Below are 27,338 nucleotides of genomic sequence, written 5' to 3' on the forward strand. Positions count from 1 at the left end.
ATACGACACTTATCGTCAAATATTAACAAATATAACTGCATCTCTAACTTCTAAAGTCGTATTTATTTCGAAAGGGTTTATGGGAAAGCGTGCATGACTTTTTCATCACTTACCATCTTCGTTTTCGTCGAAGACGGGTCTCTTTGAAGAACTGTTGGCTCCCATCCTCTTCTTCCACTTGCCCCAGTGAAACATTGATGCTCAGATAGCATTCCTCGCCCCTTGAGGAGAAACTACAGCTGACTCCCTCCTCAAAAGATTCTAACCATACATTTCACCCAACCCGTGTTCGTTATTTCGCTTTAAATTTAACCGATGTAAATTCTACCGAAAATGTGAGCGTCGCGACCTAAAGTCTCTCTAAACCAGGCGGGAGGACTGTAGCAAGTACCGACGGAATGTCAGATAGTTCAGAGTCTGTTCGGTTATTACAGTTGTTAGGTTAACGTTCCGTTAATCACTCGGCACTGGTAGTTGTCTTCCGTAGCCTGCCAGCCAAACCGAGAGACTCCCGTTTTGTCGGGGCTGAGAGTAGAAGCTGCATCAAGTTAGAAAGAGTTAGCTAAAAGAAAACAGGAAGTCAGGCTATATCCCCTTAAAAATAAAAGCTTAAATGGATTGCAGATATGCTGCATTAAACTGCAGCATGATTCGAGTTTCATATTCATATACAGCTTAACAATTACATCTAATTCAGTCATTTTTAGAAGACAATTGACAGCAAAGCACGCTTCAAAATAATGTAATCATGATTAAATGACTTAAATGATCGAATCTTGACAACATTAGATGGTAGCTATGAGTGTGATGATCACCAGCTAGATAACTCGTTTCTATTAATATACTCTATTGTATAGAGCACGTAAGAAATTAGGGAAAAGGAAAACAAGATTTACATCTTTCAAAAACCCTTCTTGTGTAATTAAATATATACAGTCTATGAATTAAATCTGTTTTTAATATTTACTGCAAATTAGACTTTTATTGTGAAATGTACAACCGGAAGCCACTCTCTAGTCCATCTAACTAACTTGTCACTTGTGAGTAGTGTGACAGTTGCTGGCCAGTGACTGTAGTCGACGTAGCCCTGTATCACAGACTGTGGTGAATTTCAGCACATAAGTACCAGCCTCTGTTGGTGAAGCCAGGATAGCTCACTACAAACTGAGGGGGACTTCTCAACGCATGTTACCAGGAGATAACTGCTATCCACCAGCCCAAAATAAACCTCTGTTAATGTCCCCACAATCTCATTAGGAGATGGATGGGTGGTGCCCGGATCACTGAGGGAGAAAAAGGGATTTAACACGTTGTCTCTGTATATGAACACCAGATCTATCTGCTCTGTTACACTAACACATATTGAAATACATATATTGATGTTCAATGTAGCTCCGGCATGTGACCTGCTCACATTAAGGAATCATTGATGTGTTTTCAAAACAATCTCTGGTTGATGCATTATGGATGCAGTTCGCCTTGTTTGCACGTGGACGGTTGCCGTAGTTTATGTTGACCTCGTTGCCATGGTTACGACGTCGAACTCGTGAGACGATATCTAAAAGTTAGCATGACAATAACTATGGCATATTATTCTTAGTTTTTATAAAGTGTTTATTTTAAGAAGACACCAGGTTTTGCCCACATGATAAGAAGATGTTTACCCACATTTCGGGTAAGCTAATACGGTGGTTGAATGTACAATAGTTTAATTGTTTACTAATGTTAGCTAATGTTAGTTAGCATCAGTGAATGAAAAGCTACACTTACCTGTAGGCAGTTGTGGAAGAAGTACTATGCATTCTAAATATAACTCAATTAAAACGACAAACGTATTGGCATTAAAATGAAAGTATCTACTCTTTATGCAGAATGGTCCTTTAAAGGATCATTTTATATACTTTATTTATGCATTAATGTGTTCATCTCTTTAATGTTGCAGCTGTTAATGAAGGAGATCATTTGCAATACTTTACATTCTACTGGGTGGCTTAATTAATAATAATACATCATCATTTATTAGCTTCATTGACACATCATTTGCATTAATAATCTTAACCTGCAAAGTAATTTAAAATGTCAGATTAATAGAGTGGAGATAAAAAACAGCCCAGAATATGTAGCTCTAAGTGTAGTGAAAATACTAAAGGAAAGTACACACAGTGGTGGAAGAAGTACTTATAGTAGTAGTATGTTTACTTAAGTAAAAGTGGCAATACTACACGTTAACAGTATTGTTACAAGTACAAGTCCTGCATTCAACCTTTACTTAAGTAAAAGTGCAAAAGTATCAGCATCAAAATATACTTAAAGTATCCTCCTTATGCATAATGGCACATTTTAGAATTGTATAAATATTGAGTTACTGGGTTAGGGATATTCCTGTGTTTTTATTACTGCTGGTAAAGGTGGAGCTATCATATATGTCGTTTATTAAATTATTTATTTATGTTTTGCATTAGCTAATAATCTTAATCTAAAAGTAATTAGCAACTAAACGCTGTCAAATAAATGTAGTGGAGTAAGAGTACAATTGTGGCTTCTAAAATGTAGTGGAGTTGAAGATTAAAGTATACATTAATTGAGAATACTTCAAAATTGTACTTAAGTACAGTACTTGAGTAAATGTACTTTGTTGCTATCCACCACTGAGTACACATACAGTATGTCTTACTTGTACTACTTGATTAAATTGATTTAGGAACATTTGTTATACAGTCTAAGGTTACATATCACCACTTCTTGTAGGCAAGTTAAAATCTCAGTTTAATAATTCAGCTGTTTAGACGAGAAACAGCAATGTGATTCCAACATAAACATTCTCATTTTCAAACACAGGGAGGAAAAAACCAATGCACAAAGACACCTGAACAATGCTCTATGGTCACTGATCATCTCATCAACACCTGTCTCCACGATGTCTTCCCCAGAGGAGGAGGCTCCTGACCTGCAGCTACGTTTTGTGTTTGGGAACAGTGTTGTCAAACCGCAGAATCCCCACATTCTGCCTGAGGATGAAGAGGCACAGGAACCCCCAGAACATTATTCAACTGAGACATTATGTCTGAGCAGAACGCAGCGGAAGCATGTCGCAGAAAGTATTTTGAAAAATACCATGCTAAAGGTCAGTTGTGACTTCACGGTGCATTCGTCAGCCCACCTACCTTAGGTACATATGCTGTGGTGGTTATCAAGCAAAACAAATCCGTGATGCATCCCGGAAAAAATGAGGCCAACCATTTTATATATCAGTATCATTTGTTATTTGGAAAATCAATCATCTCTAACTGCCCATTATCTCATCTTTAGTATTTATATCTTGAAGGCAACCAGATATCCAGTATCCCAGATTCAATGTTCATCCGCTTGCCCAACCTTCTGTGGCTGGACCTCAGAAATAACCACATTGCATCGTTCCCTGCTGAAATTGGCTTGCACAGGTATGAAACTGCTCTTTGAAATAAAATAAACAGATTTATTCCCAATCCCTCATCCACTCTCATGTCAAATTTCAGAACCTTTTGAGATATGATTTCTATTTGAGAATTCTGTTTCATGCCATATGCTCTGGAAATCGAATTAATGATTCCAACGTGTGGCAAAATGTGATTATTTCTGTACAATGTGTTCAGTTTAAGACTCAAACGTATCCCTGTCAACCATCTAACAATCTGTGATTCTGCTCACGCAGGTCTCTGAAGACATTACTTCTGGAGGGAAACCCCATCTCGGAGCTTCCAGCTGAGATGGGTGAGATGACTTTAGTCACCTTTACCAGCAATACATGTGTGCAGCCTTTGACATAACAAGCAGTTCTCCTGTTGAATCACTTTCAGGGAGCCTTACTGGCAGCTAACATAGAGCTAGCAATGAATGTTTATTAATGGAACTTTTCCACAGAAGTGTTTGTCAAGTTTTAGTTGTCACTTAAACTTTTGCAAAAACACTGTTGCTGCCATGTACAAGACAATAAAGGTATAAGATGTGACATTACCGCCTTAAAATACAAACAAATACTCCAGCTAATATTGTTGAGTTCTTTAATTACATTATCTAAGAAGTTTCCAACAATTTAAAACCTGGAAATGTGTCAATGATTTTGTGGCCAGTATCCCTGTTTTATCCTCTGTGCATGCATCGGAATTGAGATTGTCTGCCAGAAGTTGTCATAAATTAACTTGAATTCCAATCCACTCTTTTCTTTTAAGGTAAATGATTTTAGTCAACAGATTTATGGGTCTTAAGTTATCAGAGAAATCATTATTTAATGTGTTTACTGTTTTGAATTTGGTAAAAAAAACTCCTGATTGATGAACAATAAAGGATTACTGACGACAGCAATCATGTTTAATACAACAACTCCTATGATCTACTTCAGAATGCCACCAAAAGTCTTTTGTTAGGGCACGTACACATGCACAAAAGTAACATTTGCCTCCCTTTTTCTTCCATTTTATGCGAGTGAAGGGGCAAAAAATGGTTTGCTTTAATGGCAAAGCAATTTGCATCTTGGCCTCACCTCGGCTGACAATAGTTGTTTCTCGCTCGCCTTGTGCATGTGTTATCGTCACATTGGTGTATTTAGAGGAAGAGCAGAAAGTGATGTCTTATTATTTTTAACGCTGAGAATATACAGTGTGTTAATTCCTCCACTGTTGCGCCCATTGTAAATAATCAGTATATGTTTGCCTTTGTGTCAACTAAATGCAAGAACCTGTAAACATACTTCTAATGTATACTTTATTTGTCCATTTCTTTCCAGGAAATGTAATTACCCTTAAAGGCCTTAACCTGAGGAACTGCCCCATCACTTTCCCTCCACAACACATAATAGACCAGGGGCTTCAGAGCATCCTGCAGCACCTCCGCAGTGCAATGGCTCAGCGGCCAGTCAGCACGAAGAAGAACCCCCCAGGTAAAAAGAGTGTCGTATTTTTGTAGGCTGACCTAGAAGTTAGCATAGTACGGGCTACTTTAACAAAAGGCCAATTGGATTTCTCCATTTGATCTTGTGATATGAAGAAAAGAAGATAAAAACAAAAAAACAAACATCTTGTCCAGCAGGATAATCCCCCCATATTAAAACCACTTTAATGATAGTTTGTGTAAATGCAATTGCAAGAACTAAAATGCTTACTTTGAAAATAATTTTAAGAGAAAAAGGATTTGCATTTGCATTTCATTTCCAAATGTTAATACATAAAATTCATATCACTCTCAACTCTCTGTACATGGAATAAGAAACTACAGCCAGGAGATGGTATGTTAACTTAGCTTAGCATAGCACTGAGGCTGGAAAACACAAGGCACACACACAAAAAGCCTCCTGTAGAAAAATTAGATATAGCCATAGACTGTAGACTATATATAAAGGATACAGCATGTAAATAAGTGAGCTTCAGAGCTGCTGATAGGTGGATTTTGTTACCTTTGGACATTGATAGGCTAGATTTTTCGAAAATAAGCGTAGGATTCAAGAGTCAAAGATTTATTGTCATGACATAAACACAACTACGGTGTAGCTATGCAATGAATAAAAAACTTAGCTCACAGGTTCCTCAACAGTGCAATTACAAGACATACATTTAAATGTAAAATAAAAAAAATTGTGCAAGCTCAGGTGTTTAACAGTCTTATGGCCTGTGGGATGAAACTGTCCCTGAGTCTGGGGGTTTTAGTCCTGATGCTGCGGTACCGCCTGCCAGACGGCAGCAGACAGAACAGTTTGTGGCTGGTGTGATGGGGGTCTTTTGTAATCCTGAGGGCTTTCTTCCTGAGCCGCTGGGAGTAAAGGTCCTCTATGGATGGCAGCTCCGTCCTGGTGATGTGCTGTGCAGTTTTCACCACCCTCTGTAAAGCCTTACGATCGAGGTCGGTGCACCTGCCGTACCAGGCCGTGATGCAGCCAGTCAGGATGCTCTCTTACCGGCTGTCTATAGCTTCATACCTAATAGACAGATATCGTAGTGATTTGTTTTTTTCCTCTTATCTCTTAAAGGAACTATAGCGTGGTAGCAAGACTTTAAGTCAACATTGCTAAGCTAAAGGCGGACTTATTTTTGCCGTGATGTGGTTTAGTAGTTTCATTTAGCCACTTGTTAGTAACCACTTTCTCAAGGCATAAAAAGCTTGAGACATTCGCTCGCTTTAGATATTTAATGATGTATTTTATTTCATGGCTAGGCCTCATTTCAGGCATCTAACAAAAAACACTTGAGACAAACGAGCTGGAAGTGCTGAAATGCTGAGTCCTTTGCGAACACATTCCTTCACCCTCTATAAAAGGCACCTTAACTTTGAACAGTGCAGCAAGGTGTTCAGCATGCACGTGCATTCCAGCCATCTGTGCTCTTTTTGTGAAAGATGGGACGGCTGGCCACAAAAATAGCTCCTTGCCCTGGTACCACTTCACTGTGGTGTGACTTCTGTTCCCTTGGAGACAGTGCTTGCCATCCGACCGACTCCCCCCCCCCTCTTGCTCTGTTCCAGCTCTGTAATATTTTTAGCCAGATGCAAGTGATTGATAACCTGTGGGCTGTAAACAGGAGCTCTCTGTCACCAAGCAGTGTCTGGAGGTAATCACTGTGAAGCCCAAGACAGCCCTCCACAGGAGGGGCTGCCGCTGCACAATGAAGGACGCCAAACCCTCCGTCAAACCCTTTATCTCCCTGCATACAAGGTTATTAACACAGACAGGGCTGCGGGTCTCTTTGCATTTAATTGGCTCAGAGTATAAAGTAGCAGATTTGAAAATGCAGTATTTACATACTGCTTTGCAGGGTTGGGAGGGGTACTATTCAAATGTATTGCGTTAGGTACCTGTGATGGGGGTTAGGTAGTTACTTTTGGATTACCTCAATATTAAATGCAAAGCAAATCAACACAAGAGCAAACAAATATCAATAAAATGTTTATTAGTAAGTGTATTATGTAAGACGACAAAACAATGTGTCATCTTAAGTTAAGGAAAGAATACTATAGTTTACAAATGCTGTTTTAGTTAAAAACTTTAATGAAAAGTATTAGTTGTTTAATAAATCAGGTGTCCATCTACTGCATTTAAAAACATAATATAAAAAAGAAAAAATGAAAGTAGCCCAAAAGAAAACCAATAAGAAAAATCAGGCAGTACGTCTACCTATAATATATATATCTTTATTTTAAAATCGATTGTAACATTGCAATCCTGCTAGTAATCCGCATTTGTAAAGAATGTGCCAGTCATTCATGTAACTGTAAGGGAATAAAGTTATTTGTATCCTGATAACGTAATCCTGTTACATGTAATCCATTACTCCTCAAGCCTGCAGCTTTGTCATCAAGGCCTTTTTCAGCTGCGATAACATGGATTATTTAGCCTGAGTCTAATTTTCCTACACTTCGATAGAAATGACCTTCTCCCCCTTATTTTTACAATTAAGTACAAGTGCCACATTTTCTGTTCTGCAATTACAAGGGAACTTTTACCTCCTTTTACCTTGGTTATGTGAAATTGTTGTTAAAATGCTGACATTTTATGCTGTAGTTGGAAAATAAGTCAGTAGTTGTTATCAGATATGATTGTTGCCGGTATTGGCTGCCCCCCTGTTATACTGGCTGCCATGGTTGTTTCTTTGGTAGAGTTGCCAGTGGTGGAGAAGCTCCAGCTGTCGGAGCTGATGGGGTCCAGCACCGAGGAGCAAGATGAGTCTGTGGATGAGTCTGTGGATGAGGACGAGATGAAGAGGTTCAGGGAATTAAAACAAAAGATGATTCTGCTGGACAAAGCTGAGCTGGGCTCAACCGCTCAGGGCGATGGAAATCAGAAGCCACCACTTCTTCCAATCGTCAAAAGGTGAGTTAAGGTATTTGGCTGAAAGATATTTTTAAGGGAAATGCTTTTCCTTTGTTATAGTTTGAAACCTTGGGATACATGTTCATTCACTGTGGCACTCGTACTTAATTGTAAAAATAAGGGGGAGAAGGTCATTTCTATCCAAATGTAGGATAATTAGACTCAGGCTAAATAATCCATGTTTAAACTGTGGGTTTTTTCTCCGGAAGTTTTTCCTTGTACGATGTGAGGGTCTAAGGACAGAGGGTGTCGTTTTCTCATACTGATATTCTGCACAAACTGTGCTGTTGTATTTGCTGTAAAGTGTCTTTACTGTAGGGTATTTTTAATATATGTACAGCATTTTGGCTCGACCAAAAATCGTTTAAAAATGTGCTATAAATAAAACTTGATTTTATTTGATTTGATTCAGTCCGGCCTGCTAACAATTGCTTAATTATCACAAATTCTAATACCAATGAATGGAAAGGTGTAAAAATAAACTGGAATTTCACCCAGGTGCCTGCTGTTTGTGTCCCATGTGAAACCAAAATGTAACATTCACTTATTTGACTTTGGCATTTAAGTTCAGATATGTAATGCTGCATTCACATGATACTTTGTTCACCGAGAAGTTGGGCACAGAGCCTTGCCATGGAAAAAGTCAGTTAGGTTTTGTTTCTTTGATTACCTCACCTGCTAGCTTGCAGCGCTACATACCGCTGTCCTCTGATTGGTTGCGCGTCGAATGGTCAGCGGGGAACATCGTTTAAAGTGGACCTATCATGCTATATTTGAATAATATAGTGTAGGACCATACCTATATAAGGCATATTTATACTTTTTTTTTTTCAAAATACCAAACAGATCATGCATTTTAGCCATGCCTCATTTTGCTCAATTTGACCATTTCTAGCTCTGTTTTAGCAAGGGCAGATTCAGTGAGAACAGCACCATCTACTGGCCTGGCATATGTACTACAGCGTCTCCAGCGCTTTCGAACGGCAATGACCGTGGCTGTCTCCTCCTGATTGGTGGAGTTGGCCCAATAGCTGTAGCGCCACTGTCCTGACGTCAGGACAGTGTTCAAATCTGGATCAGTTTTTATCAGATCCGTTGCAGCCCCTTTTTTAGAGATTTGGGTATGGAGGAAAATAGAGAGGGTTGTGTTTTCTGACACTTGGTGAGTTCCCTGGAACACCGGGGACACATATTCATGTATAAAAGACGTACAAAAGTGCATTTTGCATGATAGGTCCCCTTTAAGTTAATGCAACACATTTGAGGGGTTTTATGCATCTTAACACACTTAAAGGGGACCTATCATGCAAAATGCACTTTTGTACGTCTTTTATACATGAATATGTGTCCCCGGTGTTCCAGGGAACTCACCAAGTGTCAGAAAACACAACCCTCTCTATTTTCCTCCATACCCAAATCTCTAAAAAAGGGGCTGCAACGGATCTGATACAGACTGATCCAGATTTGAACACTTTACTGACGTCAGTAAAGTGGCGCTACGGCTATTGGGCCAACTCTCCACCTATCAGGGGAATGTGGGGTTGGGCCACGGCCGGCCATTGCCAGCTCGAAAGCGCTGGAGACGCTGTAGTACATATGCCAGGCCTGTAAGTGGCGCTGTAGTCTGCCACAAAAGCAGCGAAGAAGACTTCCCGCGCATATGGTAACCATGGTTACCCTTCTGTTTATTCTCTGCTGTGGCTTTTTTTCTCCCTCCCCGAGGCAAGCGTTTGCTCCCGCTGCTTTAATTCAATGCAATCCCTCCCCGTCGAGGCAAGCACTGTAATTCTCTCCGGTCAGTCCACCAGCAGATGACAAACACCCACCTCTCCGCCTCTTCCAAGGAACGAGGGGACCGTGCGGCAGAGTTTCAGTTTCAGTTTGTTTCGCCGGTCAAGATGTCCGTTAAAGTTTCAATCTTCCGGACAAAATTAGAAAAGTGCCGGTCAAAGGTCTTCTTTGTTATTTATTGAGCTTTAAAACAAATGAATAACGACTCTATAGGCCTATAATAATATAATAAAACCATAGACTGTATATATAAATAAAACACGGAGGACGGAGATCTTTTTTTCTCCCCCTCTTGACTTGATCAGAGCACGGCTACCCTCTCCTGCAGGGGGGCGTGGTCTCACAGAATCAGCCCCGTAGACAGCAAACAGTACATAGAGCGAAATGAGGCATGGCTAAAATGCATGATCTGTTTGGTATTTTGAAAACAGAAACGTATAAATATACCTTATATAGGTATGGCCCTACTATATATCATTTAAATATAGCATGATAGGTCCACTTTAACTTAAGTCACATCCTTTACATAATTACTTTAAACATGAAGCTTAAGTTACATACATACAACATTGGACCCAAAGCATGATATTCTACTAAACCTAACCAAGTACATTTGTTTCAATTCACGACGGTAACAACGTGTTTAAAACTGTAATTTTGGAGATAATACATTTAATCTAGGATGCACTTCTATTTAATGTTAACTTTTGTAAAGGTTAATCAAGAAACGTATCACTCTCATACCTCAGTACATAGAATAAGAAGCTACAGCAGAGGTAGTGTTAGCTTAGCATAGCATTGAGGCTGGAAACATAAGGCACTCGCACATAAAGCCCACTGTAAAAGAACAAAATGAGATATAGCATATAAATAAGTCAGGTTCAGGGCTGCTGGTAGGTGGATTTTGTTACTTTTGGACATTGATAGGCTAGGTCTTTCCAGGCGTTATCCTAAGCTTAGCTTACTCAATGTCTATGGCTTCAAACTTATTATACAGATACCGTAGAGATTTGTTTTGTTCCTCTTATATCCATGCCTGAAAGTGAATACACTTATTTCCCAAAATGTCAAACTATTCATTCCAAAAAAGGGATGTTCAGATTCACAGAAATATGAGGGAACAAAACAATGATTTATTTAACTGCTCCTGCTATTATTGTGTTGCAATACACCTAGTATATCTGAATAGGAGAAAAGGGTTTATGCACAACAGATATTTTCTGCCTGAACAATGAAGTCTGAAAGTGTCATTTACTATCTAATACGCAGACAGAGGAGGTGAATATGTTTTGTTTCTGCAGATAGATTTAATGCTGAGTCTTGGAGTCAATAGATGGCATGGTGCCTTGGAAAAAGGATAGCAAAACACTTTTTAATGACATTCTAGACCAAGTGATAACAATCTCCCCGGCTGTCTCCGCTGGGACTCAGAGCTCCGGAGAGCAATACAAATAAAAGCATTTTGTTTCAATTTATTTGCCAGAAAAAAGGCCGCCACCAAGGCCGCATCAATTCCAGAGCTTCCACTGTTTGACTCTCAGCATCGGAAGAGACCAGAAGAAAGGAGACCGGCTGCAATGAAAGAGCTGAACGAGAAACAGGCTATTGTGGAGCAGAGGAGAAAGTAATATTATTCCTTGAGTTCAATAATAGGATATACCCATTTAGCATTCTACTGCACTAGATTTTAGAGGATTTAATTGTATTTGATTCATTAATCCAAATATTCATGGATAATTCATAATAAAGCAGGGTTATATTGCATCTAATTGACATTTCCCAAGTGAGGAACCGTGGGGAATCCATATGTAAACAATGTAGACCCCTTTGGAACCACTTAAAAACAATACACAAAGAAGCATTTTCCTTGACATACAATGATACGTTATTTGGTTCTTCCATAGAAGCCATGACGCTCTTAACAAGTGGCGCACCGAAGCAAAGACCACACAGAAGAAGAAAATGCCTGAGCAGAAGAAGCATGCCGAACAAAGAAACCAAGAGGTATGTGTGAAATAAATCACATAAATGTCCACCTGCCAACCACCAGGGGGCGAAAGAGCACCACCTCTGCCAGATTGGATGGAGAACAATGCATTTGGTAAAACATTATGATGCCAGTAAGTGAGTTGTCAGGTAGCTGCATTGCCATTGTCAGTGTCAGTGATCCTTTATGAATGTATTGAGGATGGTGCTCATGGAGGCAGCAACAGATGGCAGTGCTTGCGAGGGAGTTTTGCTGCATCAGTGATCGCACAGCAGCAACATATAGCTGTCAAAGCTGATGTATACATGCCGGCAGCCACCAAATGTAGACTATGCAGATGGACGGTTTTGAGTGATTTGACTGTCAGATGCATTTCCACGCATACAGCTGAAGTGTAGCGTTTAATGTTTGCATTCAACTAGCAACATAAGTGTAAATATTCACTGGATAGTCTAGGAAAAAGATGATTTAACGCAATGAGGCTGTTTGTAGGATGTGTCGCAACAGCTGTATCTTTCTTGATGTACACAAGCTTTACAGTGATGTACATGATAATAAACATCCCCTCTCTGTTACAGGAAGCAGTAACAGATTCAAAGCCCAGTGTGGAGGATGGCAGTGATTCTAGTCATAGTAAGACACCAGGAATGTCCATCACACAGTTTGAGGAGACAAGGTAAATGAAAAATCTGAATCACATTTCCCACTGGAAATGAATCCTCCCTAACACCCACTAACATCTGGCTTTTGTCTTTAGTTGGAAAGGTTACAATGGGCTTTCATTTTCAGGACAAATACCTCTGCAGTAGTGAAGGGTATTTGTCAGCTCCAGCTCCTTCACTCAATAAGTAACGGATATAAAAAGAAAGTGGCCACCCTAACATTTTCACTGTTTATTAACCTTGCTTCTGGTGCCAGAACTCTACAACATCAAATGTACCAAACCAGATATAAACAAAAATAAATGTTGTCTACTGACAATAGGAAATAAATACGTCACCTATTTTCAAGTGGGTTTCCCGTATAAAAAAGCCTTGCTTCTTTTGGTGGAAAAAGGGTAACCAACATACCAAAATACTACTCCAGACAAAAACTCTGGTGTACAACAATCTGAAACCAGGGCCTGTATAACAATTATAATCAGACTTGCATATGTTTAATTATTCCTATTTTGTCATATCATTACTACTGGTAGCGTTGAATTTGAACATACAAAAGACTGGGAACATCTTCCTGATTATAACTTGAAATCTTGTTTGGTATTAAGCATCTCAAAATGTAAAAATCCCTCCCTAACACTTAAATCCTACCATTTATCTCCTTTACCTCCTTTGTGGTTGCAGATTTAATAAGGGAAATGAGGCACAATACGTTTGTGTCATCAATATACTTGATTAGAACACTGCTGTGCATATTGTATCTGTGATTTCTTCACACAACTTAAACAGGGATACAGGATCTAAAAGTATACACCAAATGGCATTTTGTATTGTCTTCAATGGTGAGCCATGCAGATGGAAAGCTAGAGACATCTAGTGGACAAAGAAAGAGTTTACTCCCACCACACCATCAGCAGTTTCTTTTGTTCTTCTTTTGAAACATTATTCCTAAAAAACAGATCAACCAGAATAGATAATACACATTTTCTGTTTCCATTGATGGAATAGATCTTAACTAAGGAGACAACAGTCACTCAACAGCTTGCATTTTTAATCAGATGTCTACCTAAAGGCTATAATAACACTGGCAATGCTTAGGCAATTAAATATTCAGTATTTTGAAATGGATGTTTGACCTGTATGACCCTGTAGATCAGCCCGTGAGCTGGAGCAGCAGATATGTGCCCGTGTTGAGAAGATGCAGGAGAGACGCAGGAATCCCAGGGGCACGGTTTCCGAGCAGATGGCAGTTGCAGAGAAGGATGTGGAGGAGGTCAGGCCTATACTTCATTATTCACACAACTCATCTATATTTGAATTATTGGATATTGATCTGAATTTGTTGTGTTCTTCCCCACTATGAATGACAGATGAGGAAGCTACAGGCTCAGCTTCTCCAGAGGAAGAAAAATTGGGGAATAGATCTTCAGAAACATTTTACTATCGTCACTGGGGACAACTTGCCGAGTTTTATTGACAAGTAACAGGGATTGTAATGCCTGTATGGGTTTTGTGGTATTACTTTTATACTCAAAATGTATTGTAAAGACTAAGACCTTTGTTGATGATCATTGCAATGCTCAGAACATACAAATAAAGATCACAGCATTGTTACTGGCCAAGTGAGTGTTTTCAATTTTTCTTTTGCAAAACATCCTCTCCATCATACAAACTAGTTATGTTAGCAATTTATGTTGACCTTATTATCATTCAATACAAATATGTAAAAGGTGTTATGGCAATTTTACATATTTACTGTGTACAATCAAGTTATCCATTGTTATATGTAACATTCAGCAGACATAATAGTATAAGCATAACAAAAACTGAGACCTAAAACACAATGTACATTTAAAAAAGCCTTGGAATGTAAAGGGTATCAACAGAAAAATGGTAAGATCAACAACCATCACTTATTTTCACATTAGGAACAACACAACTTTGTAGGTTAAAATATTATATATATTTCAAGCAGTGTACAAAATAAAATGATGTTAAAGAGTATTTGAGACAATAACAGAGAAAGTATAACTAACTGTAGTTTAATTTGGATGCTGTATATATTGTCAATATTTAGAGGTCACATTTGTCCAATTTCGCTTACAACATATTAGAAAATGCATCCACTCTTTATCGTGTTTATCATTATACTTTTAGTATACAATGGGTGCTAAACGCCATAGCCTCTCGCTATGAAAAACAATGGCATATCCGAGTTAAAGTCCGTACTGGATGAATAGCCTAAAACAAGTCAAAGTGAGACAGAGAGGGGAGGCCTTGTCTTGAGAGATTTCTGCTCCTCCAGCACAGGGAGCGTGATGTCAGCGGTGGCAGTGCTGTTGTAATTGACTTGGTGGGGGTGATGGCGTCATTTTATGCCCTGGTGTAGCCTCCTGCTCCTATAGCGAAGGGGAGACGGATCTTTAGCCGACGCGACCGTGGCTCCCTTGGCGGCGATCGAGCACCGCAGAGCCGGACACGAAACGCCGGGAAACATGGAGGCTGTGGCCGAGGAGCTGCGGGCCGGCTCTCGGGTACCTGTCACTATCGATCAAATAGTTAACGATACACTGGTGGTGACGCTGACCTACCGAGAAAGGAACTATACGGGGATATTACTTGATTGCAACAAAAAGTGAGTGTCATTTCGAGTGTTCTCTTTGTACATTTATCTTTAATTTGCTAAACTCAGGTAACGGCTAACCTACCTTTGATGCTAACGAGCCGAAGCTAACGGATAGCTAGTTAGCTCATAGCTAACTGGGCCTCCATACAAAAGACTCGTAGGTTATTGTAGCTGACAGGGTAGCTATCTGCTAGCTGCTCGGCTAATGGCGAACTGATTTAATTTTAGCTCATTAATACATGGTCAGATACGTTATGTTATTACGGTGACATATTGTTTGTTAAGATAGCAGTGCAACTATCCTCAGACATTGTTAATAAATTATCTCAAACATGAGCTAATATGAGTGGGTTTATCTATAGCTTATTGTTAGCCTTCATCAAATACAGAGCAGCTAAAAACGTATCTAGTAATAGGGCAGGCCTTGGCTGAACAATATTCTGTAGATTAGTGTTGTTTATATGTTTATACGTTACCTGCAGGGCACTGCATTGTGTACACATTTTCTGGAGTGATTTAAATCATCTGAAATATAGTTGCAGGTTTGAGAAATGGCTCTTCATAACCAGTCACTTTTGATCTGCAGAAACAAATGTCCATAAAGATACATGTGGGATATAAAATAATTGTATCTGTAATACTGTTCCTTTACACCTAGTTCTGAAAAGATCCAGGGACCATTTTAAGGGTCTGTGCTACACAAGAAAAGGCCCACTCCTGCCAGTTAGACATAACACACAATACTGTCTGAATGAGAAACCTTAATAAGTACAATCTGACATGTATCATTGTCATGTCTTATCTGCTTCTCTTGGCGTGTGTCACATGGTATAAGCCTTGTGTGGCTCCTGGTACTGTGCACCTTAAAAGCCACTGGCTTTAGACTATTTATAGATGAGCAGAATCAGAATCTGAACAGCTTTGCCCCTTAGTATGCTTAGATGGTTTTTCATGTGAGAGCTCAAGCTGTACTGAAAATAACCCACCCAAAAGGGAAAAGGGAGGCCTTGGAATAACTTAAAATAGGCCCATATTTTAGGCCTTGTCTCTGACAACATTTGACTACTTCTTCTTCCTTTTCAGCTCATGGAAATACATTTCCTGTCATCGTCTTCCACAGGTTTCTATATTTCATCGTCTAGGCCTATCATTCAGGCAGATCTTTGTATCTAGTTACACTGTACACAACGTGAAATGGCCACATCACAGTGAATCATGGCTGGCTGCTCATATGCTGCGTCCTTGTGCTGTGCCTAACTAGCACTGCCTGTTCGCTGTCACAAGCAGCCCTGTTTGTGCCGTGTCAATCACTGTGAAGGCTAATATTCAGCTGCTTTAGGTGCGCATATAAAAAGGTGAGAGGAACAAGCCGCACCAAGGGACTATTATTTTGGAGGTGCCTGCCAGCTACTCCTCCTGGGGAGGGAAACAGGCTCCCCAAATGTGCACTAATTAATAATCTCACCACACACAAGCCCCAAATAGACACGGATGTAAAAACAAACCGAAATCTCCTGGCTCCTTCCCTACATCTCTGAATCCCGAGTGATTCATGGGATTGTTTTTGTTCAGTCAGATGTTGGGGAGGGGGGTTCCTGGGCATCCTGTAGTCTCTTTGTCTGCTGTCTCCTGACTAAAGCAGCACAGCCATGTTACTGTTGCCTGCCAGCCACCTCTCAAAGGCTCCTTGGCATAGGCCTACTTTGGATATGTTTGCTGGTCCTAGAGCACGAAAGAAAACACATAAAATCCTTCAAAGAGTCAGTGATACTATTGCGCCATATTTGAGGCCTAGGGCAGCAGGACAGATAACTGCCTGGCTGCTTGCGGACCCCAACCCCCACACGTAAAGAATTTTCACCATACAGGTGACAGGAAGAGGGAAGTCCGTGTTAAGTCAACGTAAAGAGTTTTTTTTTATTCAGCATTGGATGCTTTTCTATTTTTTGCTAATTGAAACAGCAAGGTATTGGATTTTCCCCGTCCTATTGGCCTCGAATGATCCAACATGGTCAAATAGAAGCACGACATAAGGGGATCATTCTTGTGGAGAAAATTGTTTAACTAAAATGTAGGAATGTTTTTGTTGCATGCAATTCACTGCAGCACTTTAATGAAGCTCAATGAAACACACAGTTATTCATTGATTCTTGTTTTTTTTCTTCTTCACTTCAGGACTGGGCTATTCTGTCTACCTGATTTCAAAGCAGATACCAGGCACTTCCCAATATCTACACCGGCGTATGAAGTCCCAGAAGTTCTGAGTGAGGAGCCGGTTTCCAAATCTCCCAGCCAGGCTTCACACGGACCAAAGGATGAAAATAGTCTCCCAGAAAGCAGCTTACCTTCTGCACCTCTTCCCTGCCCTGTACCCACGCCAGTGCTCGCTGGACAGACTCCTTACCCTCCTTATTTTGAAGGAGCCCCCTTCCCTCAGCCCTTATGGGTGCGCCACAGCTACAGCCAATGGGTACCTCAGCCCCCTCCACGACCAATCAAGAGAAAGAAAAGGCGAACGAGAGAGCCTGGCCGCATGACCATGAGTACTATCCGTCTACGGCCACGGCAGGTACTGTGTGAAAAGTGCAAGAACACACTGAACAGTGACGAGGACAGCAAAGATGGCATGAGCAACACTAAGACTTCTAGAAAAGAGAATGCACTACAGAGCGATGATGACGGTGAGGACAAGGACACCCCTTCTAAGCTGTTGAGAAAAGAGGATGTTGTTGCAGCCAAGGACACTAAGAGACGTGAAAATGGCCCCAGCCTTGACAGCAAGCGTCTCAGGAAGGACAAAAGGGGGGAGCCCGAAGGGGAGAAGTTCCCCGGAGGTGACGTTATCCCCCACAGTCCTGTCATAAAGATCTCCTACAGCACTCCACAGGGCAAGGGGGAGGTCATGAAGATCCCCGCGAGAGTCCACGGGTCAGTCAAGCCTTTCTGCCCAAAACAACTGGCGCTGAATGGCCTGGGAGAAAACGGCAAGATGCCTTCTGATCCCACAAAGGAGCAACGGCACATTTTAGATGCCACAAGGTCTGGCCTGACCGTGTCCATTCCCAAACTCAAACTTACCAGGCCCTATACAACTGTGGGTCAGGACTTGCCTTCTCCAAAGATCCACTTGAGACCCCCTCAGAGGGAGGGTGAGGACAGTGTGGTGGAGTATGAGGCAGAACTTGTAGGAGGCACCAGGAGACGAAGCCCCAGGGTGCCCGGGCCCTGCCTCCCCCACTCTGACGACTCGGGGGAAGGTAAAAACTCTCTGGAGTTGTGGTCTGGGAGTTCGGGAGAGGAGGTGGAGCGCGGCCACAGCGACCTTACCCTTCTTATTAATTTCCGTAAGCGTAAAGCGGATTCTTCTAGCCTGTCAGTGTGCAGCAGCGACAGTCTAGACGAGTCCAAGTCCTTCAGCTCCGACGGCACCTCACCAGAACTCTGCGACCTGGCCCCGGGGGAAGACCTGTCCGTCACCTCGTCTTCTGTCCCATTACGGGAGGACTGCAAGACAGTACCACCGCTTACTGTGCGGCTTCACACCCGCAGCATGACAAAGTGCGTAACCGAAGAGGGTCACGCCGTTGCTGTGGGCGACATCGTGTGGGGGAAGATTCACGGCTTCCCCTGGTGGCCCGCACGCGTCCTCAGCATCAGCGGCACCCGCAAACAGGAGACGGCCAGCTGCGAGGCCCAGTGGCCCCAGGCCAAGGTAGCGTGGTTCGGTTCACCCACCACCTCCCAACTCTCCGTTGCCAAACTGTCGCCCTTCAGGGAACTCTTCAGGTCCCGCTTCAACCGCAAGAAGAAAGGGATGTACCGGAGAGCAATCCAGGAGGCAGCCAAGGCGGTGGGCCACATGAGCCCCGAGATCACATCGCTGCTGTCCCACAGTGACACGTAGGTCAGTCCACACATCACCTGTGGTTGTATCGCATCATTCTTTAGATGAATGTGCGTCCAAGATATAGCTGGGTTATGAATATCATTTGACCAAAACCAACATTATTGATCTCTCACCTGCAGTGGTGTACAGTACATATACTCAAGACAGTATTAAGAAACCATTATGTGGTTAACTAAGAGTTCCCAGAGAAAACTATCTTAACATTAAGTAGTCGCTATTTCAGTCGTTCGCACGGTTTTCAGTGAACACAACAAAAACCAAAAAAAAGCTCATGTATTTTAATCTCTTGAAAAACATTCAATATAAAGTGAACAGCAAAGGATAAAAGACTTAGCAGTGTATTACACAGGCATTTGCAGTGATCTATACTTTATTTTATGATTACTGGCAGCTAAGTTTATAAAGAAGTCCATCTCCTTTTTTAATCATTAAACATACAGTTTGTATAAGATTCAACTGACTTTACAAAAACATAACTAAATAGTTATGAAACCTAAGCTGTACTTTAAACCTAATAAAGGACAACATGCTAGTTATTTTTAGGTTTTGCAGTTGGGGTTGAGATTTGACAACATGTTAACCAAGCTGAAACCAGTATCAACATGCTTACTGTATCTCTTTAGCATTTAATTTAAGCATTTGGCAATTTAACTGGGAAAGGAACTTGATAGATTCAGTTCAGGCTAAAAGACAGTAACTCTCATTCCAAAAAATAACTGCTAAATAAGACCAGTTTACAAAGTAGAAACGGCAGCAGAGGATAATGAAGTTGTTCAGCTTCTATTATTGATTCATTAATGAAAGTTCCACTAGGACTGAAAAATGATGGGATGCTCTGCTCTCAGATGTCTTGACTAAAATCACACTACAAAAACGTTTTCCTCATAAATCTTCAGGATATTTGGTTGAGTACACGGCAGTCTGCAGAGAGCTCTCTAACCAGACTACAGACTGGTTTCATTCTGGCCTGTTATCAAGTTACTCACTTAATTAACATTTATAGGCGACAGCTCGTGTGACTAGCAGCTACCAGCGTTAACATTCTGACCGGTGAAGGTGACGATCGGGTGGACTTAAAATGAGAAGCTGCTACCTAACTGTTTATACACTGCTCTTTGCTAATACAATTAGAGACAGGAAAGAAGAATTCATGTTAGTGAATCTGTATTTTGCCAGCTCCAGTGCCAGGGTTACATATCCCAGCTGCGGCGTTATGGGTGGGCCTACTGGGCCTAGGCCCACCCACTCTGGCACTGGGCCCACCCATTCATTGATCAAAAATGACTGGGCGAAAATATAGTTTCCAACATTTCTTGATCAAAATTAACAATTAAATAATAAAATAAGAGCAAACATGTGTTTCCCTTTCAAAAAATAATAAAAATCAAAAGCAACATTAATGTAATCAGGCCAAACTCATAGTCGAAGCGCGGGAGCAAACACATGGTAGAACGTCTCGCGGCCACTAACGATGTCACAACAATCGATGTTCAGGTTTTTTTTAAAGAGTAAGAATAGTGTTGCCGCCGCCAGAACCACCACACTCATCATCCTCACAGCAGGTGCCGCCTCAGAGAGACGAGAGTGTGTTTTAATGTTGTGCCCCCGCTGAGCTCAGTCCCTCTGCGGGACGTAGCACTCGTTGCAGGATAACAGAAAATAGCATCCCAGTGCCGGACCTCTCAGCCATAGATGACCCGGCGGCTACACAGCCAAAGCTCATAAAGTACCCTCAGACACTTTTCGGACAAAAGAAAAGGAGCTTCGCTGCCCACTGGTATGACAAGTACACATTGTTGGAGTATAGCATTAGCAAGGACAGTGTGTTTTGTAAAATGTGCTGGCATTTTAGTGAGAGAGGCGGGGCCGGCGGAGAAGATACATTCAGTCGCCATGGTTACAGGGACTGGAAACGCATCGACTATGCTCTCGGTAAACACGAATGTCATTCTAGGCATAGCCTATTTTTATTTGATTATTAACAAAAATCGCCGATGTGCCCTTTTATGCAGTTAAGCCCCTTCCCCTCTAACATCCTCTGCTCGTGACTGTGTTAGTAATCAATGTTTTTCTATTGTATTCCTTGCTACATTAGCTGTTTACTGTTGATGTTTTTGTTCATAAATGTTATAAATGTTAAACTAAACGTTCTAACGGTCTAACCACACAGACACACAGCAGGCTGCGGTCTAACCACACAGACACACATCAGGTGCTCGCTCATTATTCCATATTCTGCCGTTGTATGCTCTTTGTTTCTAAATGTAATGTATTGTGAACCAAAACAGGGTTATGGTTTAGGTTAGGGCTAGTAGGGTTAGGGCTAGTAGCGTTAGTAGGGTTAGGGTTAGTAGGGTTAGGGCTAGTAGGCTATAACATTTAATTTCTCTCATTGCGGCCATGCAGCGTGCCGCTTAATCATTTAAATAATATTTAAGCTTCTTATACGTGAACATGTTTAAGAGAGAAGGTCTTTACTAGCCTATAGGAAATATGCATTACACAGTTGCCTACAATGATATGCAGGCATTTCTTTTTCTTTTCTTTTTGTTAACGAGAAACATTTGAACGGGCCCAGCCGAAATGACATAGGCCCACCCACAATTGAAATCCTTGCGCTGCGGCTGACATATCCTCTAAATGTTTGCATAGTAGAGTCCTGATATCCTAATGGCATTCCATACCCTAAAATACCCTGCAGATTGAATTAGACCCCATTAAAGGGTTATCACACAGAGTGAACATGTTCCTCACTGCAGGAGGTGCAAAGACTCATAATCCGGACGGGAGTCAGGGCCACATGTGAGAAAGGTCTTTAAGTCAGGATTTTGAGAACAAAATCCAAATTCTTACTTTAAAGTCGTCTTGTATTTAAAAAATGCATTTCACTTTAGTTTGTTGTTGTTGCCCTAAACTCTTCTAAAGGTATTATAACATTATGAATATGTTTTCAGGTCCCTTTGCCAAGCCCTTTCCTTAGATGTCTTTCAAAGCAGCTCATTTGTTCATGTTGATGGGAGTGTGAGCTAAGTGAACATGATTCTGCAGCAACCTGCTTATTGAACAAATATTTAGCTGTGCCGTTCCAGCCTCAGAGCACCAGCCGTATTAATGCCATGAAGGAGTTGCTTTGAAGAAAGGAGCAGAGCATTAATAGCAGCTTAAATGCAGGCACAGGCTGAACTGCTCACTGTCAACAGAAAGAGCCTAAGACCCAACAAATAGACTGGACCAATGGAAGTCAGTCAAAGTATCACTGCATCCAGTGGTGGAAGTGCATTTACTCAAGTTCTGTACTGAAGTACACATTTAAGGTACTTGTATTTAACCCAAGTATTTACATTTTATACTACTTTATACTTCTACTCTACTACATATTGGAAGAAAATGTTGTACTTTTTACTCCACTACATTTATTTTACATATTTTATTCACTTTGCAAATTCAGATTGACAGACAACACTTAGGGAAAATGTTTAAAGTGTGATTATTTGGTATAGATTAAACCATCCAATATTTATTTATGTTTATGTAACTAAAACCATGAGTGGTTTAACAGAGAATTCATTGGCAGCAAAGTCTTCTGTTCAAATATATTTCACAGTCCCAGCTTCTTAAATGTGAAGTTCTGCTGCTTTTGCTTTCAAATATCATTTTTTTTATATTGAGATTTTTCTGCAAGAAGTACTTTTACTCCTAATACTTCAAGTACATTCTCCTAATCGTACTTAATGCAGTACTTTTACTTGAAATTGAGGAATTTCTCAGTGGGGTATTAGTACTTTTACTCAAGTAAAGAATCTGAATGCTTTTTCCACAACTGACTGCGTATGCATAAAAATAGTTGTCACTCGTAGCTATGCAGAGTTGTTTCTGCAGCAACACACACTCAAAGGTTAAATATTGTCTTCTGATTGATATGAGAGACAGACAGGCTGCTCCCAGACCTGCTGTTGACTCAGACCTGCTGGTAGATTGTAAGCCTTTATTTGGTACTTTTTCCAGAGCTCATAAAGGAAGCGTTTGCTCGCTCTGTCAGCTACACAGAGATTTCAGCTCGCTTTAAAATAGCTGGCGTTCCCTTCCGTAACCTTCAGTAGACTAACGTGACATGGTCCTGCTGCTGCTCAATCCCTGCTCTTGATAAATGACCGGTCTGTTTGCTCATTGTCTTTACTCTGTGCTCTTCTCTCTCTCCTGTGTAGAGGCTGAGGACTGAAGAGAGATCTCCGAGGTTTTCCTGAATTCTCACACTGTGTCATCAAGACCCAGGAGGGAGTACGTGCGGTTGCCACGGCTACAATTTATATACCGTGTCACAAGGCTGGTGGAAAAAATGGCCGCCAAGGTGGATTGTTGTTCAGACTGGATAAGGGAGCAAAAAGAAAAGGCCAGGTATCTCATGCTCAACTATTCCTCCTTTTTTTCTTTTCTAGATTTCATCATATTTCAAATAGAGCCGACACTACAAGGACCCAAATGTATTTATTATCTGTAATGGTTTTTTATGAGTCTACTACAATCTCGCGAAACCTCCAAGTCTGCTGCTGTCATTACCGCGGTCCTCGATGTGTTCACGGAGAGGTTTAACTCGTCTTCAAAGGAACCCCTCCCCCCCCCCCCTCTTTACTTGGACATGAACTGTTTGACCACGTCTCTAAAAAGTCTTACCACGAATCCTCTTCGTTCTGTAAATGTGAACAGCGAAGTAGTGACTGTTCCCGCTCTCCTGGGGATCCGTGTAACATCCTTCCGCACCGTTAGTTGGATTTGTGGATGTATTTATAATGAACTCTATTCCTTTCCAGAAACATGATTTGTCTCTCTTCCATTTCATTTTTAACTTGAGGACTGTCATGTCATCAAACCCCCCCTACCCTTCCCCTTTCAACTCTTTATTTTCCTGAGATACATTTTTACATCACTTTATTTAAAGCGTCACGTTTAAGAAAAAAAGCACTTTATCTGTACCTTGGTGGCCTGCTGTGAGCTCACTGTCTGAGACACTATTTGCGAGATACAGCCCTGATAGGCAGCAGGGGAGTTCAGAAGCCTTGTGGTTGACTATCCATGGCCTTGGAGATACAAAAAAACCTTTCTTTGTTTTATTTTATTGTACGATTTATGGGACACCAGACACGGATGGTTGTGTACACTGTATTCTCGACTTTGGGTGCATTTTCTCTCTCAGCTCACACACACACACTACAACAACATTTCCACTGGAGAAACATGGGTGAACACATGTGTCAAAGCCCCCTATGCATTATCAGTTAAAGCTTTATGAGTGGGAGAAGAAGGAAAAACATGCTGTAAGAATACTGTGAATTCAACTGTTGAAGAGGAGCTCCCTACTACTCAGAGTCATTGGCAGAAGAGCAGACTGCAACGCTGACCTTTAGTGACCTTTGTGTTGAAAGCAGCACTGTTGGAATAGGGGGAGGGGGGGCAGCGAAGGCAAGAGGCTGTCAAGCAAAGCCCGGTCTGTATTAAAAAAAACTAAAAAAAACACCGAGCGAAGATTGCACACAGTCACGCTCGGCCAACCAGACGTCTCCCTCCTGCCCGTCTGGAACACTCCGCTCACATGGAGGCTGAAAGCAGCTCTTCCTTTGTCAAAGAGAGACGTGTGTTTATTAGGGGAGCATGTAATGCACTCCTCCCATTTTTGATAATCTGGGGTTTGACTGTTTGTCAAGTCCCGGCTAGTTTCCAGGCAGCCTTACACAAGACGAGTGGGAGAGTCTCAGCGTATGTTTGCCTGAGAGCGGCCAGCAGGATGAGCAACATGGCTGTCTACTGTTGCCCACGTTGGTCAATGTTATTGGCTACTTTTCTTTTCTTTTGTTTTTTACATGTACTGTACATAAAATAAAATATAAAGCAATACCTGTGCTGTTGTGGATGGGTCACTTTGTCATCATAATGTAATGGTTCAATTGCTAAAGTTGGGGGGTTGAGCATAGCATAATATTCAGATCAGAATCCAGTTTATTGCCAGGACACATACAAGGAATTTGCTTTGGTGTATGGTGGTGCAGACATAAACAACTTTAACTATTTAGCATTAAAAAAGAGAATAAAGACAAGTTTTTACACCAAATGTAAATATACAAAAGAAACAAAAAACTTAGTACAATGAATATATGACAAACTGCAGTGTTTATATTATATTTTAAACTGGATTCTGTGCAGAGATGTGCCAAATTGTCTGGATACAGGATTTAAGTCTTCAAAAAACAAGCTACCAGAAGTTGAGCAGCTTAAAAAAGGGCATTTCAAACCTTACCTTTTCTTCTATAAAGTTGGTGAAAGGAAGTTTTAATGAATGTCTTAGTTTAGTACTAAACCTAAAAAATAATGCACTTCCTGATGGGAGCATTTCAAAATGTTATAAAAATAAATACGACTGCGTATGATGGATGGCTTTTTGAAGAAGCATGTTTAGAGGGGACTCTAATGATAGATTCCCTGTTGCATTCCTGGAAATGTAGGATGCTGTGTTAGGATGTTGCCCCATATATACAACATACATACTACGACTGATCGTCACGATATCTCACCCTCAGTAGCTGGACTGTTCTTATTGCAGTAGTACAGCATCCAAAATAAAATATATTTCCTGTCATAACCACATTTGTATTTGAAGGGGATTGATAAATGTAATATACATTATTTTCCTATGAGCCTCATCAACAACCAACTACATCTGAGTAAAAAACACAATCATATGTTTGGTACTTACTGCTGATGCCCTGACACGGTCAGGCTAGCCACAAAAGTGGACACACAGGCACACTTTGTTTTTTATTTTCTCATAGAACAGTTTAAACACAAACATTTCAACAATTCACCTCTTTTCTTAACCGGTGCAGTCTTTCCGTGGCCATTAGAAGTATGCAAGCTCGAGGAACTAATTGGCTTCACTTTTCAGGCTTAGCGGTGGTAGTTTGGTAATAAGATACATTAGACCTTTAATGACCCCGTAGGGAAATTCAAGAAACACACTGACCCTGACGTGATTTGAACACGCAACCTTCTGATCTGGAGTCAGACGCGCTACCGTTGCGCGACAGAGTCTGATAACAGGGATCTGTTTAAACTGTTCATACTCTTTCTGCCCTTGTTTGATGTAGGGACCCTTTAAAAGCAAATCAAACCCTAATATATCACTTTCATCAGACTAGGTAAATGAAGCCTAATCTAGCAAGATCTCTGACAAAACAAATCAATTTGGTTGTTTCCTGTCACTCCCTATCTCCCTCTTTGCTCTCCTCAGCCATCTGTTAGTCTCTTCCTCAGCTGTGGCCGGTCCACATTTGTTGATTTGTAGCTCCTGCATCATTAATAGGATTAATAAAGTATGTCTGTTGCATAATGTGTGCAGCTCAGTGGCTTTGGGCCGGTGAAGGTGAGGTGGGTCTGTCTCCTGATCTGATCATTTTGCTATAGAGGCTCAGCTGTAGTTCTCCCTTCCCCCCTCGCCTGCTCTCATTTCATACCACTGACCTGACTCTGTCTACTGTCAGACATTTCATAACTCTACACTCAGTTTCCATTTGACCACAGCTGCCCTAAAGCAAACTGACTGATTTAAAAAGGGGAAATGGAAAAATATAGTGTCTGAAATTAAACAGAAATTCTAGAAATTGACCTGTTTGGATGTTAAAGGTCTGAACTACTACTATACCAAGTAGAGAGAGTTTAATACCAACACAACTGTATCAATATATACCTTTTTAGGTGATTTAGCATTCTGCTGCTGCATTTGATTTGCAATCGGGCTGTTACTCAGGACCGAAAAGTGAAATTCACACAATCGTCAGAATTGAGCTTCACTCTATGTTAAATTAAGGCAAGGCAAGGAAAGGCAAGTTTATTTATATAGCACCTTTCAACACAAGGCAATTCAAAGTGCTTTACAAAAATGGAAGACATTAAGAAAATGGCATTTAAAATCAGTCATTAAAAAGAAAAGATAATAAAATAAACATTAAAAGAAAAAATACATGGATAAAAGTTACAGTGCAGTTTAAGATGTGAATAGTTCAATTCAAAGCAGCGTCAAAAAGAAAAGTCTTCAGCCTGGATTTAAAAGTAGTAAGAGTTGCAGCGGACCTGCAGGTTTCTGGGAGTTTGTTCCAGATATTTGGAGCATAATAACTGAACGCTGCTTTACCATGTTTAGTTCTGACTCTGGGGACAGAAAGCAGACCAGTCCCTGAAGACCTGAGAGTTCTGGATGGTTCATAATACAGCAGGAGGTCAGAAATGTATTTTGGGCCTAAACCATTCAAAGCTTTATAAACCAGCAGCAGTATTTTGAAATCTATTCTTTGACACACAGGAAGCCAGTGTAAGGACTTCAGAACAGGAGTGATGTGATCCACTTTCTTAGTGTTAGTGAGGACTCGAGCAGCGGCGTTCTGAATCAGCTGCAGCTTTCTAATAGATTTTTTAGTGAGACCTGTAAAGACACCATTGCAGTAGTCGAGTCTACTGAAGATAAAAGCATGGACAAGTTTTTCCAAATC

The 27,338-nt window shown here is 40.9% G+C and overlaps 3 protein-coding genes and 1 non-coding gene across 4 annotated transcripts in view; 2 read left to right on the forward strand and 2 right to left on the reverse strand.

The window, feature by feature from the left end:
- The window catches only part of LOC117476112 (serine/threonine-protein kinase 32C-like), a 114,249-nt gene extending 113,743 nt beyond the window's left edge, over positions 1 to 506 (reverse strand). The window contains exon 1 of the mRNA XM_034122488.1: positions 114 to 506. Coding sequence (XP_033978379.1) covers positions 114 to 195 — 82 coding nt within the window. The 5' untranslated portion in view covers positions 196 to 506. The remainder of the gene's footprint in view (positions 1 to 113) is intronic.
- Positions 507 to 1,537: 1,031 nt separating this feature from the next.
- LOC117475954 (leucine-rich repeat-containing protein 27-like) lies at positions 1,538 to 13,872 on the forward strand. Its single transcript, XM_034122302.1, has 11 exons — positions 1,538 to 1,675; positions 2,839 to 3,124; positions 3,310 to 3,440; positions 3,692 to 3,750; positions 4,763 to 4,915; positions 7,621 to 7,834; positions 11,109 to 11,249; positions 11,530 to 11,629; positions 12,191 to 12,288; positions 13,424 to 13,544; positions 13,642 to 13,872. The coding sequence occupies exons 2-11, from the start codon at positions 2,918 to 2,920 to the stop codon at positions 13,753 to 13,755; spliced, it is 1,338 nt and encodes a 445-aa protein (XP_033978193.1). The 5' UTR covers positions 1,538 to 1,675; positions 2,839 to 2,917; the 3' UTR covers positions 13,756 to 13,872.
- Positions 13,873 to 14,401: 529 nt separating this feature from the next.
- On the forward strand, positions 14,402 to 24,700 carry pwwp2b (PWWP domain containing 2B). The gene is made up of 3 exons (XM_034122312.1): positions 14,402 to 14,906; positions 17,073 to 18,797; positions 23,010 to 24,700. The coding sequence occupies exons 1-3, from the start codon at positions 14,767 to 14,769 to the stop codon at positions 23,014 to 23,016; spliced, it is 1,872 nt and encodes a 623-aa protein (XP_033978203.1). The 5' UTR covers positions 14,402 to 14,766; the 3' UTR covers positions 23,017 to 24,700.
- Positions 24,701 to 25,812: 1,112 nt separating this feature from the next.
- trnaw-cca lies at positions 25,813 to 25,884 on the reverse strand. The gene has a single exon. It is a non-coding gene; the product is annotated as a tRNA-Trp (tRNA).
- Positions 25,885 to 27,338: the final 1,454 nt, after the last annotated feature.

Source organism: Trematomus bernacchii, unplaced genomic scaffold (assembly GCF_902827165.1).
Source record: "Trematomus bernacchii unplaced genomic scaffold, fTreBer1.1, whole genome shotgun sequence".
Taxonomy (NCBI): Eukaryota; Metazoa; Chordata; class Actinopteri; order Perciformes; family Nototheniidae; genus Trematomus; species Trematomus bernacchii.

Excerpts from the sequence above, each read along its gene's own strand:
- LOC117475954 (XM_034122302.1), top strand. The coding sequence starts at position 2,918 with ATGTCTTCCCCAGAGGAGGAGGCTCCTGACCTGCAGCTACGTTTTGTG. Across the intron at positions 7,835-11,108 it reads CTTCTTCCAATCGTCAAAAG|AAAAAAGGCCGCCACCAAGG; the intron begins GTGAGTTAAGGT and ends TTTATTTGCCAG. Across the intron at positions 13,545-13,641 it reads CAGAGAAGGATGTGGAGGAG|ATGAGGAAGCTACAGGCTCA; the intron begins GTCAGGCCTATA and ends TATGAATGACAG.
- pwwp2b (XM_034122312.1), top strand. The coding sequence starts at position 14,767 with ATGGAGGCTGTGGCCGAGGAGCTGCGGGCCGGCTCTCGGGTACCTGTC. Across the intron at positions 14,907-17,072 it reads TTACTTGATTGCAACAAAAA|GACTGGGCTATTCTGTCTAC; the intron begins GTGAGTGTCATT and ends TCTTCACTTCAG.